The sequence below is a fragment of the Podarcis erhardii genome, assembly GCF_964252035.2.
Source record: "Podarcis erhardii genome assembly, chromosome: 3".
In the NCBI taxonomy this organism is placed as follows: domain Eukaryota; kingdom Metazoa; phylum Chordata; class Lepidosauria; order Squamata; family Lacertidae; genus Podarcis; species Podarcis erhardii.
The window spans coordinates 74,764,802-74,785,949 of record NC_138507.1 but is presented as its reverse complement, the minus strand read 5'-3'; the positions used below and the strand labels follow the sequence as shown (position 1 = coordinate 74,785,949).

Here is a 21,148-nt window from a genome sequence, read left to right as displayed (position 1 = left end):
ATTAAATGTCTTAAGCAACTTGTTTCTAGTTTAATGGGCATTGTCTGTTTTCCCTAGATGAGATTCAGAATCCTTCTAAGGCATATACTTCAAATAATTTAAGGGAAGAAGAAACAGTTGAAACTACTTTTCCAGTTCTCAGAATTGAACTCTGTGACAAGTCGATAAATGTAGGTGATGAAGAACACAGGTAAGTGCACTAAGTTTTCATTCACTGCTTGATAATTGTATGTCATGTAAAAGGGAATAATAAGAAGAATTAGAAAATCATATAAAGGTATTTTGTGTAGGTAATATTTTATAGTAGGTGATGACTTTTTAATGCTGTATTACAGCCTTGCTGTAATAACCTGAAGACATTGTACAGAGGACATGCATGCCATTTTAATAATGTGTAGTGTCAAACCCTTGAATAAGCAAATTACAAATAAAATTGCACACTTAAAGCATCATAACTCCTAACCTTAAATTTCTATCTTCATGTCAGTGTTCATTTGTATCTATGCAGCTGATGAGCCACGTAAAACCACTGTTTCCCCCTAACCTCCCTCCTTCATCATCTTGACACTGCACCTTTCCTTTTAAACATAAATATAAACATACTTTAAAGTGCAGGCTATAGCTTAGTAGTAGTAGAACATCTGCTTTGCATGCAGAAGGTCCTAGGTTCAATCATCAATATCTTGAGATAGGATTGGGAGATACCCTTTCTGAAATCCTAAATGTTCCTAAATGAAAGGAAGAACACATGTTCATGTGTGCTTATTATCCAGCTCACATCATGAGTTATCTGTATAAAAGCTATAAAACTTAAAAATACCTCATTGTATCTATAATGAAGAGAATGCCAGATTTTTATTTTTATTTTAGATACTCTATTTCTCTTTTTATTTTCAATTAGTTTGCCTACTGTGAATGCCCGATGCTTGTGGATAGGAAGCTCTACTGGCTTATTCATAATTAACATGGCAAATTTTGAGTTGGAAGCTGTTTTACATTACAGAGGTATGATAATTTATTGTTACAGCTTGGTGTGATTTACATATGGAAAGTCCATCACTGCATAAGCGGAGTTCCATTTGCACAACAGATATTCTCCTTTCTCTGCTCCCTCTGTGTGCTCCTCAAAGTCTGCCCCTTTGGAGCAGATTTTGCTGATGGGCAGAGAGCTGCAGGGGACAGGAAAGGAGGGAGAAGTTCTGTTGCACAAACATCAACCCAAGGCTCATTGTTCATGTGTGACTGTCTTGTTTCTGTTTCTACTAGCTAGTTAGAATTACAGAGGTGTGCTTGTCTGCTAGCAGGTTTGACTTGTTATTGCACTGGAAGTTTATGCGTTGGCATTAGGTTGATGAAATCAGTGGAATTATATTGACTAACCATACATATGATGAAATATTTGTAGCCAGTATTTAATTTAATGTGCAACTTTTCTATATTAGCAAAGGAAAAAAAATGTTTTATAACTTTGGGTTTTTTGTGTGTAAAGATTTCAGTTCCCTCAGCATTCAGTTTGCTGGATCATGTGCTTTAATGAGGAAGGCAATCAATGGCAAGGTGAGTACAGTATTGAAATTATTTTTAAATATTAATTTTTTATTGTTTATAGCACAGTTTATTCTTCCTTGAAACTGAAAATTTAGAGGAACCTTAAATTTTGGGGGAAAGCAAACCTCACATTAGATAAGGTTATGATGTCTTTCCAAAGAATATTTTTTTTTGAGAATGTAGCGGGCAGTGATGGAGAGTATAGCTGTAGTGATGCAATTCTTCACAGAAGTCATGAAAAAAATCCTACACTGAAATACTAATCCAAAAAAGAATTATGCTGTTGGTTTATATCACTAGCTCGGTTGTGTTAGTGCTAATCAGCTACAGTTCTCCCAGACCTAAGGCATAAATATTTTCCAATTTTGCTATCCAAAGTATCTGGGATTCTCTGCCTTTGAGCATTATTTAGCTGTCAATCCACATTTTTCCTATTTGAGTTAGTCTACACCACAAGTTTGTATATGCAGAGCAACTTTGATCTTTCTTGTTCATACCAGTAGGCATTCCCTTTTGTGTTTGTCCCTGCCTTCTCATTTGTTGATTTTATTATGCTAATAAAGTACCAACAGGGCATGCATGTATACAGTTGCGCATGGATCTTTATTTTTTATCTTTTAGAAAACACTTCCCCAACCAAGAAATGTACAAAAGCACAGAGTCAGACAGTTGTGAATTTGCCTGTGTAGTTTTCTAGTTTTGTGCAAATACGAGAGATAAAAAATAATATACCGTATTTTTCACCCTATAGGACACACTTTCCCCCCTCCAAAAATGAAGGGGAAATGTGTGTGCGTCCCATGGGGCGAATGCAGGCTTTCTCTGAAGCTTGGAGAGCGAGAGGGGTCGGTGCGCACTGACCCCTTTCGTTCTCCAGGCTTCAGGAAGCTATCCGCAAGCCTTGGGAGCTCCGCGGGAGTTCCCGTCGGGCTCCCAAGGCTTGCGGATAGCAGACTGCATCCCAAAGCCTGGGGCGCGCTGCACAACGCATCCCGGGCTTCATGCAGATATAGGGCAGCCCCACAAGCTCGGGGGACAGCGGGGAGGCGGAGTGCCACCATCCCGCTATTCCCCGACCTGGTTTGGAGGCTGGCAGTGGGGAAAAGCGCACCTCTCCCCAGCGCCAGCCCCACAAGCTCGGGGGACAGATATCCGCAAGCCTGGGGAGACCGGTGTGACTTCCCGCCAGGCTCCCTAGGCTTGCAGATAGCAGCCTGTTCTGGGGGCTGGGGTCGGGGGAAGCTCAGGCATCCCCTGCCCCAGCCCCGCGCCTGGGGGAGAAATACATTTTCCCCCTTTATTTTCCCCCCCAAAAAACTAGGTGCGTCCTATGGGCCGGTGTGCCCTATGGTGCGAAAAATACGGTATGTATAAGGCTACAGTCTTCCGTTCAGGGGTGCCCTGGAAATAGGGGTACAAATGGAAAAGAAATGAAAGAATTGAGGAAGTAGTGGGCTTGGATAGGCTTGAAAAAGGGAGTAGTAGACAGCAGGGATTGAGCCATCCACCTAGAAACATCGAAAAAAATAGTATGTGACCTCAAATTTGTTGTTCAGTTCCCCCAATTCATCGGATTTTCCCATATCAGGTAAACCTCAGTTTACAGGGGGGAAGCATCAAGACTGGTGCTGCTGGAGAGTAATGTCATGTGGACTATGCAGATTAAATGGGAAGGCAAACAGCTGCAAACACACAGTGAACTCTGGTGTAGACAAGTCTCAAGTAAAATGAATGCAGAGCTTCAAACACACATGCATGACACTGAAATAGCCCGTGTCTTACTAATTCTAATGGCTTGGATCCAAAGGTCTGCTGTGTGAGGATTCATGATTTTCACCAATTTCCCCACCCTTCTGCATCCCTGCACACTGCATCCCACATTGTCCCAAAGGGATTCCTACCCCAAAGGAGTGGATTTTAGAGGTGTTGAGGGGGATGCACAGAAAGGGGAGATGGGAAAGTCCTGTTCCATGAGCCAAACTCCGCCCACAGACATTAGGTTACAAACCACTGATTACTGTTTACTATGTTGGCATTATTTTGGTTTGAAGGGAGAAATGCTTCATGGACATGTCTCTGCAGGTGTTCTGTTTGCTAACTTCAATGTTTGAGAATAGAATTGCCTTACTGGAAATTAATGTTGCTGCCCTGTTGAGATCCCAGCAGAGTGAACTCCATTTAAGTGGAAGTGAGAAAGGCCTTTCTGTAGTTGCCAGGTAATGAATCATTAAGTCACTTGGTTTTATTTGAATCTCTACCAGTTCCACCATACAGCTAGCATCTGTAACAGGTTAGAACATAAACTGTTAGATACAGGGTACATTCAGATGTGGGGATTGTAGCATTAGTGCTTCTATTCCAGATGCTAATGTTCCTTTTACATGGCATTACCTGCTGCATAATGAAAATGTGACTTTTTGATTGATATATACCACCATGTTGTGCTAATTTTAAATGGTGGGAAAGGACGGGATACTCGAATATTGCCCCAGATTTTATCAAGTGAAATTGCAACACAAAGCTCCTGTGATTTTCTGGGTTGATGGGTTGTAATCATCAGTTTCAAGTACAGTACAGTGGTGTCTCGGGTTACATACACTTCAGGTTACATACGCTTCAGGTTACACACTCCGCTAACCCAGAAATAGTGCTTCAGGTTAAGAACTTTGCTTCAGGATGAGAACAGAAATTGTTCTCTGGCGGCAGGGCAGCAGCAGGAGGCCCCAGTAGCTAAAGTGGTGCTTCAGGTTAAGAACAGTTTCAGGTTAAGAACGGACCTCCAGAACGAATTAAGTACTTAACTCGAGGTACCACTGTATTGATCTTCAAGCTCATGAGAGGAGCTGATCTTTTTTGGAAATCAGTGTTTCTAGCAGTGCCACAAAGTCACTAGTAGTGCTCTTTCATAAATGGTTTTTATATATATTAGTCTTCTGATTTGTTTGATTTGTTGTTGTTGTTAACCCACCCTTACTCTAAGATCCCAGTGTGGGTTACAAGAATTGAAGCCCGGTGTTAAAAACAATTTAAAACAGCATACAATTACAAAATCACGGTGGGTCCTAAAAATGCACGTCTCCCGCGTCCAAAGCCCGGGTTAGGAAGTGTGTCTCTTCTTAGGTGCTCTCTTCTGCCAACCTCTCCTTTGTGCCTGAAGAAAGAAAAAAGCCAACTTGTAAGTAAAAAAGGTAAGTTTGGTAAACTTTCAACTAGTTTGGCACTTATTGATAAATAGCTATTCTTTGTTTGGGGTGAAGAAGCATCCAAAAGGGATGGGTTAAGACCCAGTATCACCTGGGAACACAGCTGGCATCAGATTAGGTATCTGGGGTGGTAACCAGCCATCTTTTGTCTGTCTGTCTATCTGTTTTTTCTGGGGCTGTGTTATTCTTTCTGTTCTGTTTTTATTGCTGACTTTGTTAGCTGGTTTGAGTTTTTTGGACTGAAGAATTGGATTAAATATTAATTTATAAATAAATGTTTTGGTAGAAGATACTTCCAGGTAAATTGATGTAAGATCAGATTATTCCACTATATCCAGCACTAATTTCTGGATGCAAGATCATGTACATGTGGAGTTGTACTTGATGCAAGATTTTTCCTAGTCATTGATGGTACCTGCCTCTAAAACCCCCTTTGTCTTGAGATCAGGCTGACCCACACATTATTTTTGCTCAGTTGAAACTTTAAAACCTATTTGTTCCTGTAGGCTTCTGGAACATCATGGGGAGGGCATCTTATGTATAATGTAATACTGACATTATACGATATGATATTTAGTTTTGTTTTTATATTATTTTTATTATTAGTCACTGTGGACATTAGAGGAAGGGCAGTGTATAAGAAATCAAATAATACCAATGCTCTCTGCACTGGAGACAAAATAAATATGTATGGAAAACATTCCCTCAATTGAAGCAGTGAGAGGCTACACAAATAGGAACTGTAGATTTGCATTAGTGCATCTCCGGAACTAAGGACTGTTGCACAGAGCATCTCGTTTGTTCAATTTAAAAATAATTATGCTTTTAAAAGACAGAATTATATAGCAGAAGTTCAACATCTTAAAAGCTGAAACAAAGTAACCTGAACTTCCTGGGTATCCATATTTGTAACTGTGGTTGTTAAACGTATTTATTTATTGTTTCTTAGTTGTAATTATTAACTATTTTATAATTACAACTATATAGTTGTAATTATAACTATTTATTTATTTATTTATTTATTTATTTTTGTATTTTTAAACTCAGGTACAAAAAGCCCAATAAAAGACCAGCCGCTGGTCTTCCATAATAAAATTAAGTCCTCAGGTTACACGTCAGCGCCTCAGTGAGTACATATTATGTAATTATGTTTAGTGTTTTAAGATTGATTTTTAAATTTTATTGTAGAAAGAGAAGCTGCATGAATGTCACAGCATATTTGACATATGTAAAATGGGCTAAAGAGTAAAAAATATTAGTCTGACACTATTAAAACTAAGGTTTAAAGAAATGCTTGTTCAGGAAACTGGCACATTCACAAATAAATTAAAATTGTAAGTCTAAAATTATTCAATTTTAGCAAAATCTGCATAGCTTGGTCTACAAATATCACTATTTTTCATGATTTATTTGGATTTCTTAGTGATGGGGTGGGGCCAGGAAGTATGTAGTTCACTGAAACCTTTCTGTCAGCTATTGGAAATCTCCGTCTTCTGAGATTCCTGCGCTCTTTCTGCATGCCTTCAGAATCACAGCATGGCTTTATATGAGTTAGTGGCTATATGTGTATTGCCAGCCTGATTATCCGTGTAACTTAGATTTTGATATTCCTATACTGAGGCAGTTATTTCTGATTGCTTATTTAATGGGTTTGAATGCAAAAATTCCCTTCCTCTGAAAGAAGAAGCTTCCTCTTGAGGAAGAGAACTTTTGGATTCAGCTCACTGTTGTAACAGTAACACCAAAATGTTACAATCATTTCGTAATCCATAGAAAATGAAGTTACTGGACATTTACATTGTATTCACTTGTCTCTAGTGAGTTAGGAAAACATGGTACCCTACCTGATGTATTTGCACGTTTACAAACCTATACATTAAATGCAAAGAGACATTTCTTGTCAGGTCTTGTTTGGCCCTATGAACTATTGCTCACTGTTTTCCACTGCAGAATGACCATGTTCTCTCCAAAGACCAATGCAAAGCAAAACAATCTGGAACTGAAGTGCAAGAGAAGTTGCAAACGGTAAGCAATAAAACTGACATGTCTGAACAAATTCATTAATGACACGGAAGCAGAACTAGTATTATCCTGCATTTACACGGGGGGGGGGGGGAGAGATTCCAAATAAAAGAGGCATTAAAATTATTTTAGCAGTATGTAACTTCTATTACACCAACACTTGTTAATGAGAAAATATTGTAAATTTAATGGTAATACATTTAAGTGTACATCACAGTTTGTCGTTTATCTTTTTAAATGTTCTCCTGTTTCTTTACCATTGAAGACGAAATAAGGAAGACTATCCACATGTCAACATTCCTCCAAACAAATCTGAGAGACAGATTATCGTAGCTGATAAGCCAACGTCTATATGCTGTATTCAGTATTCAGGTACAGAAAATTGTCCATGCATTACGTTAGATGTCTGCAGCATTCACCTGCTAAACATCATTTTTACGTACATAGGGCTCATAAAGGTTCATTCAGACAGCAAGCCTGCCTTGATTTTCAGCATTGACTACACAATGCTGTACACGTCTACACAGAAATACATCCCATTGACTTCTGAGGAATTCTTTAAATGCAGCGTATATATAACTACAACATTTTTTTAAAAAATGATTTGGTATATTCATGGTTTAGAATTATCAGATTAAGTTCCTATACTCCTTATTCTTACAGGGGATGGAGAGTTGTTGGCTTGTGGCTTGGCTGACAAAACTTTGCTGGCATTCAATTCAAATCTTACAGGAACACCAACAGTTTATTCAGGTAAATTAATTCCAGCCTAATTCAGTCTTAGATCTTCTGTTTACTTCCTATTAGTGCAAGATACAGCACTTTAAGCAAATGTCGTTTTTACTATGCTACCTGTTTTTAGCGCTAGTACTGTATATTATTGCTATGACTCCTTTTTCATTTTAGAACCTTGAAGCCCACCATGCTCGGTTTCATTTCCACTAATTTGCCTATTTTGTCTTATATTGCTAAACCTGACTGGAAGGTGAAATTTTCTTCTGTTTGTTTTTAGGGGTTGATTAAATCACTGAAAAAGTTTGAAGGGAGCTTACATGGGCTGAGGAAGCAGAATTTCCTTGGAGGTGTGGGCTTCTCTGCTGGTGGTAGCAGCAGAGCTGCTCTCTTTTTTATTTTTGCACAAATTTTCCAACATAACAACTGCAAAGCAACATAACAAATCTTTGGCTATCACAGCCTAAGACCCCTTCTAATGGTTTTCTACATTTCTTTCTGATTTTGCATTTTATTACTATGCTTATTGTTATAAATCCAATCTTACACCAGCTAATCTTAATGCTTTTCTCAATAATTTATAAAGTCCTCCTTACAAAACTTATTGTAACCCTACAAGCGATGTTAAGTAATTACAATTGTCTTCCAGATACAACATAAATTTCTTCCAGTCCTTTAGGAAAATCTGGTCCTGCTGGTTTTGAATTTTCCCTGTTAGTCTCGCCAGCTCGGCAGCAGCAGAGCTGCTCTCAGTGCCTGCCTACCAGACTACAATACCCTCTGCTGCCGCCTCCTGTCATTCCAAAAGCTTGGGAACAGTGTCTTGTCTAAGGCATCCCATGGGGAAATTGTGGCTGCCCCCCCCCCAAGGCTGCCAGTGGAGTCCCCACCTTAACCTAGAATGCCTTGGAATGACACCACTTCCAGGGGATCCTGGGAAGAACGATAATGGCTGTTGGTTAGCAATGCCCCAAAGAAGGTCTCCCACTGCTTCCAGTAGGTTTACCCCATCTCAAAAATCCCCCCTTGAAAACTCACTGAAACCCGTCGTTCATAGCTTATGGAGATTGGTTGTGACAAAAATGGAGAATCAGCGTATAAATTTATAAATGAAATGCATACATGTATATTGCAAATTTAAATTCAGTGCACCAGGGGGCAGTCTAGGACTTTAAAATACTATATCTTTAACATTAACAGTTTTCATCTTTGTAAATGATATGTGCTGGGTTATGACAATGGGATGTTAGATCGGCTCTTTTAACACTTTGAATTTGTTTACAGTTTATAGGATTGAAAAATGAAGTGGCCACACTGAACTGAAGTTGCTAAATTAATGTTCTACAATACCAGTCTTCCCTTTGTAAAGAGAGAAGTTTATTTCTTCCATAAGTGTTGATGAAACTTGCAGTTCAGTTTCAACTCTGATTTGCATGTGAAGCACAATAAAGGGCATCATTTAACACTGTAGTAACAACAAGTTTAGGCTAACCATGCTTTTATACTGCTACCAACTTGCAGTATATTTATATCAGAATGCCTGGCTAAAACAAACTGTAGTCGGAAGCAATCTTTATACTTGAAATATAATTTAAGGAATATATTCCTGTTCATCATGGTAAAATTCCAACTGCACTGTATATTCTGTTAAACATATTACTGACGTGTATAAAGTAAAACATTCTGAGACTTCTCTGATTCTAAACCTAGACTTCTGAAAAAACAAGAACAAGTGTGTCACAAATTCATACTTTTGCTATGTGTATTTATATCTCTGCCTCAGAATTTTTCATAATAATAAATTGTTTTTAAATAGAGTCAGAGCAGCTGTGGGCAGGTGGGCAGAATCAGGCTATTCTTGTTTCTTTCCCCAGATCCTAGGCTGTAGAGATGCTTTAAGTGGGGTTGGGAAATTCCATTTTCTTGGTTTCTCAGGTGTCACATTTTCCATAAGAATGTCTGGCAATACTGGGAAATTCTGGGATGTGTAATTGCCTTGAGAAATTTTCATGAAGGGCAAACAAAAAAAATTGTTTATGTGTAGTAATACTTGTTTCATTATAAATCAGCTCAGACTGCAATTGCATAAATGGAAAAGTACATAGATACTAGCTATTTAACTTCAGTTTCCATGCCTGTTAAACCAGGCATCCTAGTGGATTCAGAAAGAAGCATTATGCCATTGCATATTTTACTGATTGCATTCCAGTACTAGAAATTGATTTCCCTAGATAAAGGGAAATTTATATAAATATTTGGTTAACGGCATGTTGTGATCAGTCTCGGATTTTATAATGGCCTCTCCTCTGGACAAGCATGTTTTGGCCAAATAAAGTTCTACAAGAAAGACAGTATCAGGACATGAGAATTAACAAAATGAAGAATGAGCAAGTCATCTCTTCTCACTAAAATATTTAGCTTACAGGGAAAAATGTAGCCTGTATGTGGCCTGAGGATACCTAAACCTATAAGAAGGAGGAATTCAAGTTGGAGGGTGAAACTGTACACTGCAACAAAAAGAAAAGGGATTTATTGGTAAGGCCGATGAATCCCTACTTTGCCCTTCCTGCTCTGCTGAACAATCTCTGTAATTGGCACTTCTGAAGCAGTTTAGTTGTCCAGGATGGGAATTTTGACAAATAAGGGAGATGGCTAACTCCACACTGATTCCAGTTCTCCCTAAGTCCACCTCAGCAGGAAGAAGAATAGGTATCTTATTAGTTAATAGAAAATCCATTACAGTGGTACCTCGGGTTACATACGCTTCAGGTTACAGACTCCGCTAACCCAGAAATAGTACCTCAGGTTAAGAACTTTGCTTCAGGATGAGAACAGAAATCGTGCTCTGGGGGTGTGGCAGCAGTGGGAGGCCCCATTAGCTAAAGTGGTGCTTCGGGTTAAGAACAGCTTCAGGTTAAGAACGGACCTCTGGAACGAATTAAGTACTTAACCTGAGGTACCACTGTATTTTCCTTTGTGGATTGAAATTTTAATTTAATTATTTAAAACCCCTCTTTGTATCTCCACATACATTCATACATTATTATATATAAGAATTTTCTTAGATGAACAATGATCTTTCTGGGGGGGAAAGTCTTCTGATTTATTAGGAATGTATGACAGACCTGTTTTCCAAAAACATTTTTTCTTTATTTTTTTAGGGCATGATGGTGCCGTTAACTCAGTTGGTTGGAGCCATGACAACAACTGGCTTGTTTCATCTTCTGAAGACAGAACATTAAGGATCTGGTCAGTCAGCAGTGCAGAACCTGCTTTATGTCTGGTAATAAACATCTCATGCCAGTTAGATAGATTTGGGGTACTGTTCTCTATGACGCCTGTTCTCTATGACCCCAAAATCATTTTGAATGTATTTCCAATTGCCACCTTAGTAATTGTGAAAAAAATTCTAGGGTAGTTTAACACTTCTAGTTAGCAATAGTGATGGCACTGAAATTATCAAGCACATAAAACTGTGTGTTCTGTAATTCATGAGCACTTTATGACTTGAGTGCCACTCGCCTTGAAGTTCTGTGGTATTTCAAAATGGTTGCTAAATTGTTACAATGCTCCACTTCCATCATGGGCCATTGCCTGGAATGGAGAAAGAGGTGTGTGTGTGTGTGTGTGTGCGTAGCCTACACACAAAGGTAAAAGGTAAATTTTAGATTTGTTAAGATTTGTCCATGTTTGCTTCTGACCCCACCCAATGCTCGCTTGTGGCTCCATAAAAGTTGCCAAGAAGGGAATGTAGCCCTCATGCTGAAAAAGAGTTCTCCTCCTCTAATATAGAGAATGCAAGGAAGAAGAAATTGATTGTGTGTGTCAAAGAGGTTGAGGAGAGATTGGCATTCAGGACATTGTAATTTTTGTGATGTGATGTTATTGTGGGAAAGAGCACTGAAGTCAGACTAGATTCTTTGTAAATGACTGGATTTTCAGAGTGACATTGTATTTTCTTAGGGCTTTAGGCCTTGACTAATTTAATAGTAATTATAAAGAAATGGGCAACAGTGTAAGATGAAGCAAGATTTGTAATTTAGAGAAATCACCTGTTAGTCAGAAAATTAACAAAAGGAAGTAATCTGACAGTGTGCCATAAAGAAACCATCTGTATTTTTCTGACGGAAAATTATACAGTATACATAGTTAATTATATATATTTTACTTTTAGGGAAAGGAAATGTTTCATAAATCCATTCGATCAGCACAGTTTTATTATATAGATACATTTATATTGTTGTCTTGTGGAGCAGAGTTTCACATGTTAAGATGCTACCTTGATACCAGCAAGGATGAGATGAAACGGTAGGTAAAGTCTTACGATTCTTAGAAATACCAAGTATTCTTTAGATCCTGTAAGACACCTAAACAAAGTAATGAAAGAGAAAAAATAAAACTGCAGTCCTATGGATAGTTACTTTGCAGAATGTGCTATGGAATAGAGTGGGACTTTTTAATATACATGCATCAGATTTTGCTATTAATGTTACAAATGCACCAGAAAATAAAAATAGGAATATTGTTAGCATGAAAATTGCCTCTGGTCACATTCAATTCTATTGCAGTTAATCTCATTGTACCTCAGATTTAATTCTGCCCAACACTACCTTGGAATCATTACTGTCTTTTCGGCATCTTTTGCTAAAGTATTATTCTATGCTATTTCTAGGGCTGTAAATTGTAGTACAGGCCTATGCATGTTTACTCAAAAGTAAACCCCACTGTGTTCAACGGGGCATAATTCTAGATGTATTGGTTTGCAGCCTTGATCAGTTTGATCAACAAAAGTTATAGTTTAGGATGGGGGAACCTTTTTCAACTCTATGGTCACATTCCCATCTGGGGGCTACACGCCAGCAATGAGTGAGGCCAGAGGCAAAAGTGGGTGGATCATCAATGAATATAAACATTACCTTTGCACAGTGGGCAAGTTTCTACACACAGCCTCACACACCCCTGTGCCTTCCATCTAGGAAAGCAAGGACACATTCCAGCCATGCAGAAACAGTTGATTGAGGCTGTGAAGCTAGGCTGGTAAAAGATGTGCTCTGCAGAAAGAAATAGCTTGGGAGGAGGTGTGGCTTGGAGAGACTCCCAAGGGCCAGAAAAAGAGACCTTGAGGGCTGCATTTGAGTGCTGGGTCTGACGTTCCCCACCCTGCTTTAGTTAATGATTTGATCAATTGTAATTCTGAGAGCAAATTTTAGTTATTGTGGTTGAGAGTTCCGGGAACACTTGTCTGTTTTTGAGGCTAATTTGGTGTTGCTGTGTTAATGTAACAAGGAATGAGAAAGAAGGTATTAAAGATGGCCTTGCCTTTCATCAGTGAACATTACCTTATAATGTAAAAAAACAAAAGCTATCTCACAGTTCCTTCCAAACGTGTTGATTTCTTCCAAACAGTTTACAGGCAGATGCTTAATCAGATAAAATTCTTTAATCAGTGGACAGTAATGAAACACTTTTCATCAGGTTATAGATCCATTAGCAGTTGGATGTGAGGAATTTTAAATATACAAACAAGTTAATACACACATACATCAACCAAAGTTACACAAGTTTAAATCTCATTGATTTCAGATGTCTAAGATGTTTATTTGGGGGGATTATGCTATTAATAACTACTAGGATCACATTTTTTCTTTCACTTAACAAATCAACTGATTTCATTGCCTGTGCTTAGTTCCTTTACTGGATTTAATTCAGTGCTGAATGCCAAACAAATAATAGCACACAGAAGGAGAGGGGGGGCGGGAATTAAAACTCCCACAAATTATCCTGACAGCCAAGTTTGATATAAGTAAAGAAACACAAAAGAAAAAGTTTAATTTGTCCTGATGTTTTGTTTGTGGCTTTCTTTATTTCGATTTCCCACTAGTTTTGCTTGTTATGTACCATTGTGCTATTACTCCCATTTCACCTAATTCTTCACTCAGTTCTTTGATGAGTCAGATTTGGAAAAATGCTGGTATGGAAAAGATTCAGTGCAACTATAGACAGAAACATCAGGAATGTGTTAGATCTCTTAATTAGAAGAACATGTTAACACAGTCTAAATTATCCACTCACTTCTTCCTTCCCTCCTTAAAAACTGTGGTGTTTGATCTCTGATGCCATAGTCACACATGCAAGTTTGCTGCATTTGGACCAAGAGTTCAAGCATTTCTTCCTTCCTTTCCCAGTAATAGGAATAGACAGAGATACAAAAGAAAATTAACTGATGCAGTGCTTTGAGATCTACACTAGATTTAAATTTCATAACAAAAATTATGTAAAATATTTTTACATAGGCATCTTTTACTTTATGTTTGTAAGTATAAGAACTGTTTATAAGATACCTGTTAAAAAATTTCATTGTTTATTTCATTGTTTTTATTATTTGATGTTATTTATATATTTCTGTAGATACCGAAATAAGAGCATTTGTAAATCAGTACAGAAATTCCCCATGGCATCTACAGTGGAAATTACCAGCCTTTCAGCAGTCAATGAATTCTATTCTTGTATCCTCTTATCATTTATTACCTATGTTCAGCATTCAGTCAGAAGCACTTAGTTTGGAACAATTGGCATTAGCCTCTTAACACGATTACTAAGCTGCTACATGTGTTTTAGTCTGTAGCTTATTGTTGATTTTAATTAGTTTTGAATGTTTTTTAAATAAAAGATATGTCTTTTATTGATAAATTTTAATGTTTTATGTTTTTGTGTAAACTGCTTTGAGGTTTTATTACAATCAATTGGTATATCAATTTTGTTAAATATAAATAAATAAAATTAGTCCCATTTAGTTATGTAAAATCATTAGTGGTATAAATTTGGAAACATGCATTATGATGATGCACCTTTGTCATTGGTGCTATTTCTACCAGTGTGTTGAACAACACTGGCTAGTAAAGTCAGGCAAAACTGCTTAATTTATTTAAATGTAGTGTGCATTTTGCTTGCATATGAAAGAGATGTACATACATATACACAGCTTAACAGAACTTTAACTTACAGAGATAACAGATATTGTACTGGCAGCTGGTAGCAATCGAGCACTAGAAGTCTTTGACCTCAATGTGGGTTGTAGTGCAGCAGTGATAGCGGATGTTCATTCTAGATCAGTTCACCAGATTTGCCAAAACAAGGTAAGCCTAAGATCTCTTAATAATTTTAATTAAAGCTTATATTCTAAATGGCGGTGAGCATGAAAGACTCCTGTTCATAATGGCACTCCCTTTCTTGGAAAGATTTAGAATTTTACATGTCTAATAAATTGGATAGGGAAGCATCAAGCTCTGCTTCTCAACCCACATCGTTCTCTAGCTTGTTGCTACAGTGTTGTTGTTGTTTAGTCGTTTAGTTGTGTCCGACTCTTTGTGACCCCATGGAACCAGAGCATGCCAGGCACTCCTGTCTTCCACTGCCTCCTGTAGTTTGGTCAAACTCATGCTGGTAGCTTCGAGAACACTGTCCAACCATCTCATCCTCTGTCGTCCCCTTCTCCTTGTGCCCTCCATCTTTCCTAACATCAGGGTCTTTTCCAGGGAGACTTCTCTTCTCATTAGGTGGCCAGAGTATTGGAGCCTCAGCTTCACGATCTGTCCTTCCAGTGAGCACTCAGGGCTGATTTCCTTCAGAATGGATAGGTTTGATCTTCTTGCAGTCCATGGGACTCTCAAGAGTCTCCTCCAGCACCATAATTCAAAAGCATCAATTTTTCGGCGATCAGCCTTCTTTATGGTTGCTACAGTAGTTCATCTGAATTACTCTCTACTGTGATGACCATAATTATGAAAAAGGAAAGCAACACCATGACTCAGTATGGGAAATGTTTTGTGAGTTGGAGAACTGGTGCTAACTTGCATATTCTATTTGAATATGGGTAGCCAAGCATATAGCGGCATAGTCAGTGTGGGGCTGTATGATTTGGCATCTGCTTTGCCGAATGTTCTGTTGTGCTCTCAGACACCCAAAAGCCAGAGGCATAAGCAGCGTTGCAACATGTTTTACACATATGTTCCAGAACATTAAGAATTAAGTAAGGATAGTTTTGAGTGCCTATTGAATGTGGTCCAGATATCCCATTTATGAATGCTCGTATGATTGTGTGTGCACGTTGAGGGATACTATGCTGAAAAATTAAGAAGAGTGCAGTTCAAGTTCTGAAAGCCAGTGGTAGGAAGTGAGAGGCCTCAAAACATGGTGTTTCAGGCAGGGCACCATCAGCTTTAGATCTGCTGGATCCAAAGCTCACCAGCTATGCCAGCCTTGGGTTGGCATAGTGAGGCAAATGCCCCCCCTTAACTATGGTTGGTGTGAGGTAGCGGGGCTTGGGATACAGTGATATATCTGTTGCTCCACTCTATTTCACTTCACTACTGCACAGCCCTAGTTAGGATTGTTTGGGTAAACCATTTTGGAAATCCCTTTCAGATGTGCCAGCGTGGGGGCTGTTGTGTTCTGCTGTTTACACACATCTGGCACACATATGCTTCACTGGATTTCAGCCACCATCTTCAGTCCCTTGAGATGTAACTCATACCACACCATGCTCAGTTGGCATGCTTTACTTCAGTATGCTTCTTACAAGTAACTTGCAAACATTGATTTGTACCCTGATATTTATATTTACTTGGAAGTAAATTTCAGTTAAGCATATTTCTAAATATTTGATGCTTAGATCACAATCTTAGTTAAAAGATTTTTAAAATGCTGGATTGGCATCATTAGAGCTAAAACAACATTGCTATTATAAAAAATGGTCTGTCAGCAGTTCCATTTTAATCCCAATTTTCTTCTTGTATTTATAAAACGAATATAAAAATTCACTCTTGGCTAAAGCTTGGTAGTCAGAAGGGGGAAATGTTCCCAAATTTAATCTAAATAGATTCCACCTTCTAAGTTTCAGTAGTGCAAAACAGTTCCTGTGGTTTCCGATATTTCTTGTTAATCTATAAATCAAGGTTTTAAATGCAGTTTTGAAAGCTAAGTATTCTGTAATCTAGACTTTATTTTTTATTTCAGTGACATGAAACTAGATCTTTCTCTTAGATGTCTGCTACAGAGATAATTTTAACTGAACAAACTCCATTAAAAAGTTGCATAATCAGTCACGTGGAGGAAAGTAAGTCCAAACAGCAGCTTTTTGCTGCTGTTGCCACCCATGTCTCCTGCTCCTGTCACATTAGTGGTATGCATGTGAGTATGCAGGTTCAGAACAGTTTGACATGGTGGGTAAAGTTTGGCTTGGCAAGGACGTATCGTGGAACCACATCCTGGTTTACATGTGGTATTAGTAGGAAGCGTCTATCCTCATCAATTTGAGCTAGTTGTCCTTAGCTTTTCCATGTTTGGTTGCTTCACTTGTTATGCTTTCTCCACAGTTAAGGAACTGCAAGCTTTTTAAATGTTTGGAGTTCTGTTAATATATGTCCGCTTTCAGGTTATGAACATAGAGGCTGTTCAGCAAGATGACACATGGAAGGGAGAGGGAGAACTCATTTTTGCAAGGTTTCCAAATATTACGTACCATTGAGGAAAGTGTTTGAAGTTGCCCTGAGGGTCACTTCACACTTCACTGTGGCTATACCAGATTTCCTGCAGGAAAGTGTGAAAGGAAGATGCACATTTCTTCAACTTGATACTTGTGTACTGATATTTATGTGTCTGCCTTTATGGTTTATGGTTATTTTTTTACAATCTTTCCCAGTCTGCATCTGCATTAGGATTGTTTTTGGAGATTTTAATTGTTGTTGTTGTTGTTTTTCTTTTGTGCTTGCTGCCCTGGGCTCCTTTGGAAGGGTAGGATAGATATTTAATTGTAATAAGAGCTAAAAAAAATACTAGGAAATAATGGAATAAATCCAGTACAGCCATAAACAATGTTTACGCTCTGAGTCAGCACTTCGGGTCCTACTTAATACTAGATATAGGATCGATTGAACTTTTATGCTTGTAGTTCAGTTTGCAATATGCAATGGAATTTGCATGGGGCCATTGGTAATCCTGTGTAAAATGCTCTTGGCATCTCATTAATGATGGTTGCCAGGTTCTGCGATATGTAGAACATAAGTTGTGGTGTTCAATCACTGGAGAGTAAAGTTAATGTCTTACATGACTGCCTAATATATTTGCTTGGGATGTTTTGGACTACAATTCCCATCAGCCCCAGACAGCATGGCCAGTGATAGTATAAGTTGTATTTTAAAACACCTGGACAGCACTAGGTTGGGGAAGGTTGTTCTAGAGAAACAACCCTGTAGGGGAAAGCTTCATAGGAAATAGAATGGTATTGCAAAAGCTATAGCAGCTTGATGAGCTGATTATGTGCAAGATTCTGATATAAGTGTTTAATGAAAGAAATGAAAAGAAAACCTCCCTATTAACACTTATTCAGAAACAATTATTGTCAGGGCTGCCCAAGGTCCCAGCTCACAGAGGACCAACGCCAGGTCGTTGTTATATACAAAAGTCTTTATTGAAGTTCAGTTTCTATTTCAAAACCTTGGCACGCAGCTCTACGTCTTAAACCCTAGACCGCTAAAGCTCCGTCTGAATCTCCTCCCCTCTGACACCAGTTTAAGACTCTAGCCCTGCTCCACCTCTTCCTCTGCTCTCTCCTCCTCTGGGTCCTCCTGTCCGCTGGGGCATTCCCCTTTCTGGACTCTTCTGACGCTGAGTCCCCTGACTCCTCCCCCTGCCTCCGGCGGGCTTTAGGACCTGGTTCCCAATCCGGGTTCTCTGCTGTCCCGCGCGCCTGTACATTTGAACTTGGCTCTCGCGCCAACCCAGTGACCTTCCTCCTGACCGTTACACTGCTTCTGTCACTACTTCCCTCTTCCGGGAGGCTAGCTGGACCTGACCTCCCCTCCGTTCCCTGACTCTCCGATGGAGGCGTGGTCACCCCTGACTCATCTTCTCTCCCTGCTGGGGGAGACGCTGTCCCCGATACCTGGGACTCTTCCCCCCCACTACGCTCTGGTGGGGAAGCTGGTCCTGATCTCCAACTGCTGCTCTGGGAGTCCCCGCTGGCCCCTTGCTTCTGGAGTGTCCCCCTTGGGACCCCCCTTGCCCTAGCCACCGGCGCCCCCTTCTGTGAATCTTCTGATTCGCTGGAGAGGCTCATGGAATCTCTCGGGCCACTGTCATCTTCTCCTACGCTGCCCTCAGATTCTTCCCCTTCGCTCTCCATTTCCTCTCTTCCCTGTGCCTCTGCTCCTGAGCCCCTGACAATTATGCACAAAGATGTCTCTGTATTAAAAGGTAAACTGACTTTTTATATTGACTTGCTATGTCCATAGACCCTGATTTAACCTTGGACTTGAAGTAATTTACAGTCATGGTGGTATTTTTTTTTTCCTAAAGAAAGGGTTGCTTCTCCACTTCCATCCTGGGCAGATGACACAGAATTCACTGCATTTTCTAATTTGCCAAGTTGTTTCAGCAATATATACAAGAAGTTTGGTGATTACAGACACGTTGTGATATTGTAGTTTTTCCTCATGCCCAGTTTTGTCTTCCTGCTGTGCTTAAGCTCATTGGTTAAGCTACAGACAGCAGTCCGTCCTCAGTTCTGAATGTCTTTTCTTTTTGTGGTTTTAAAGCAGTTCCTTAGAATGACTTTAGCATAGGTTTTGTGGTTTTCTGAGAGCCTGGTCTGGTATAATACTTAACTTTACTAAACTTCTGCAGTATTATTTGTAATACATCGATGCTTTGACTTCTTCTGGCTTTTCTTTTTCCTCTGTCAGCAAAGTGACTTCAAGTTATTTAAGTCGAGCACATTTTGAAGCTGTGGACACACATTCATATGGGGAGAGAAATTGGAGCTTGTTTTTATGGAAAATTGAAGATTACAATCCTAAATCAACTTTTGCCGTTTTGTAACATACATTAAAACTTTTAAGTAAAATGCTTAGTGGTAAAACTCTATGGCCACACTCCAGCAAGTCCCTTCAGATGGAAAAGCTTTGGAAAGTTGCTGTTAGAAGAATAAAAAAGATGAAATCCCACCGAAAGCAAAAGTGATATTTCTCTGGATCGTAGCCTATAACAACTACATGTTGATGAGATAGATGAGATGCTGACTTTTACATCATATTAGTTAGTATAAGTCAGACAATCTCTTTTATGTAAAATTATCAAATCAGCCTGTAGTTAATAAATCATTCATTTTTAATGCAACATGATGCCCCAATTTTCCTTATATGGTATCATTATCATATATGATAATATTATCAATTATGGTATCCATAATTGTTTTGTTGTTGGGCACAAAGGCCATGATCCAGCACAGTTGTAAAGTACACTCTTAAGCTTGTTGTTATTGGTGGGCTTAAACATACTTCAGTCTGTGTTGGACTACGGATACCAACAGAATTTCCTTGTTTCAGTATCCTTCTGGTAGGAAAATATGTGGTGAGGGGACACCTAGCTACTTTAAATGAATTAAAATTTCTAGGGCTTGATGAGCTACACCCAAGGGTACTAAAGGAGCTTGCAGATGTAATCCCAGAGAGTCTGTCTACCATTTTTGAGAACAGGTGATGTCCTTGCAGACTGGAGGTGAGTAAATGTTGTCCCCATCTTAAAAGGGGGGGGGGGAGTAGGCCCAAGTAACTACTGACCAGTCAGCTTGATGTCGATACCAGGAATATTCTAGAACAGATAATTAAACAGGCGGTTTGTGAGAACTTAGAAAAGGATGCTTTGATTACTAAGACTCAGCATGGGCTTCTCAAAAACAAGTCATACCAGACAATTCTCTTTCTTTAAAAAAATAGAATAACAAGCTTGGTGGATGAGGGGAATGCTGTGGACGTAGTATACCTTGATTTCAGTTTGGCTTTTGACAAAGTCCTCCATGATTTTCTTATGGAGTAGTTGGTAAAATATGGGCTGGACGAGGTAACTGTTACATGGATTTGTAGCTGGTTGACTGACCAAACCCAAAGTGCTCACTAATGGTTCCTCATCATCTTGGAAGAAAGTGACAAGTGGGGTGCTGCAGGGATTTGTCCTGGGCCAACAACTTGGAAGAAAGAATTGAGGGGTGCTCATCCACTTTGCAGATGACACCAAACTAGGAGGTCGCTAATGCTGCAGAAGACAGAATGTCTAAAGGGCAGTCACGTGTTAGATGGAGCAAGCTTGTTTTCCCTTGCTCTGGTTGTGGACTCTCCTTCCTTGGAGGTTTTAAAGCAGAACTTGGATGGCCATCGGTTATGGATGCTTATCTGAGATTCCTGTGTTGTAGGGCGTCCATTCCAACACCGCAATTCTATGATTCTATAATCCTCCAATGCTGCTTATGTATATATGGCTCACAGCTAACAGCTTGCACAATACTATTCAATGTCTCTGAGGCTGAACAGGAATATAAATCTAGGTTTCCCAGTTCAAAGCCCAACATTAGCCAAGGAATCATACTGTCTCTTAAATTAAAGTAACTATCATAAATATAATTGCTAGCTCTTCCTTACGAGTCACTTAGAGGTAGTCATTTCATCAAGCTACCGCAGATGGAGAGAAGGGAAGAACGCCCCTCCTCCTGTCTGTGCTGAGACCAGCTGCCTTTGAGTCTACCTTAACTCTCATTTAGTAGCAACCATTCCATCAGGCTATCTGAACTGTTATCTTCCAAGTTGCTCATT

General features: G+C 39.2%; 1 protein-coding gene across 5 annotated transcripts in view; it reads left to right on the top strand.

Moving 5' to 3' along the window:
• The window catches only part of WDR27 (WD repeat domain 27), a 69,360-nt gene that overhangs the window by 10,398 nt on the left and 37,814 nt on the right, over window positions 1-21,148 (top strand). For 4 of the 5 annotated variants that reach the window (XR_014154960.1, XM_081855829.1, XM_081855827.1 and 1 more), the window contains exons 10-22: window positions 58-190; window positions 902-1,005; window positions 1,490-1,557; window positions 3,631-3,764; window positions 4,669-4,736; window positions 5,799-5,877; window positions 6,702-6,776; window positions 7,039-7,145; window positions 7,437-7,526; window positions 10,667-10,788; window positions 11,680-11,813; window positions 13,914-14,011; window positions 14,520-14,641. Coding sequence is in view for 4 of the 5 variants with exons in the window: in XM_081855829.1 (XP_081711955.1) it covers window positions 58-190; window positions 902-1,005; window positions 1,490-1,557; window positions 3,631-3,764; window positions 4,669-4,736; window positions 5,799-5,877; window positions 6,702-6,776; window positions 7,039-7,145; window positions 7,437-7,526; window positions 10,667-10,788; window positions 11,680-11,813; window positions 13,914-14,011; window positions 14,520-14,641 (1,334 nt within the window). In the remaining variant the exon portion in view is untranslated. Of the gene's footprint in view, window positions 1-57; window positions 191-901; window positions 1,006-1,489; window positions 1,558-3,630; window positions 3,765-4,668; window positions 4,737-5,798; window positions 5,878-6,701; window positions 6,777-7,038; window positions 7,146-7,436; window positions 7,527-10,666; window positions 10,789-11,679; window positions 11,814-13,913; window positions 14,012-14,510; window positions 14,643-21,148 lie in introns of those variants that run through there. The other variant, XM_081855830.1, reaches the window with a different exon arrangement.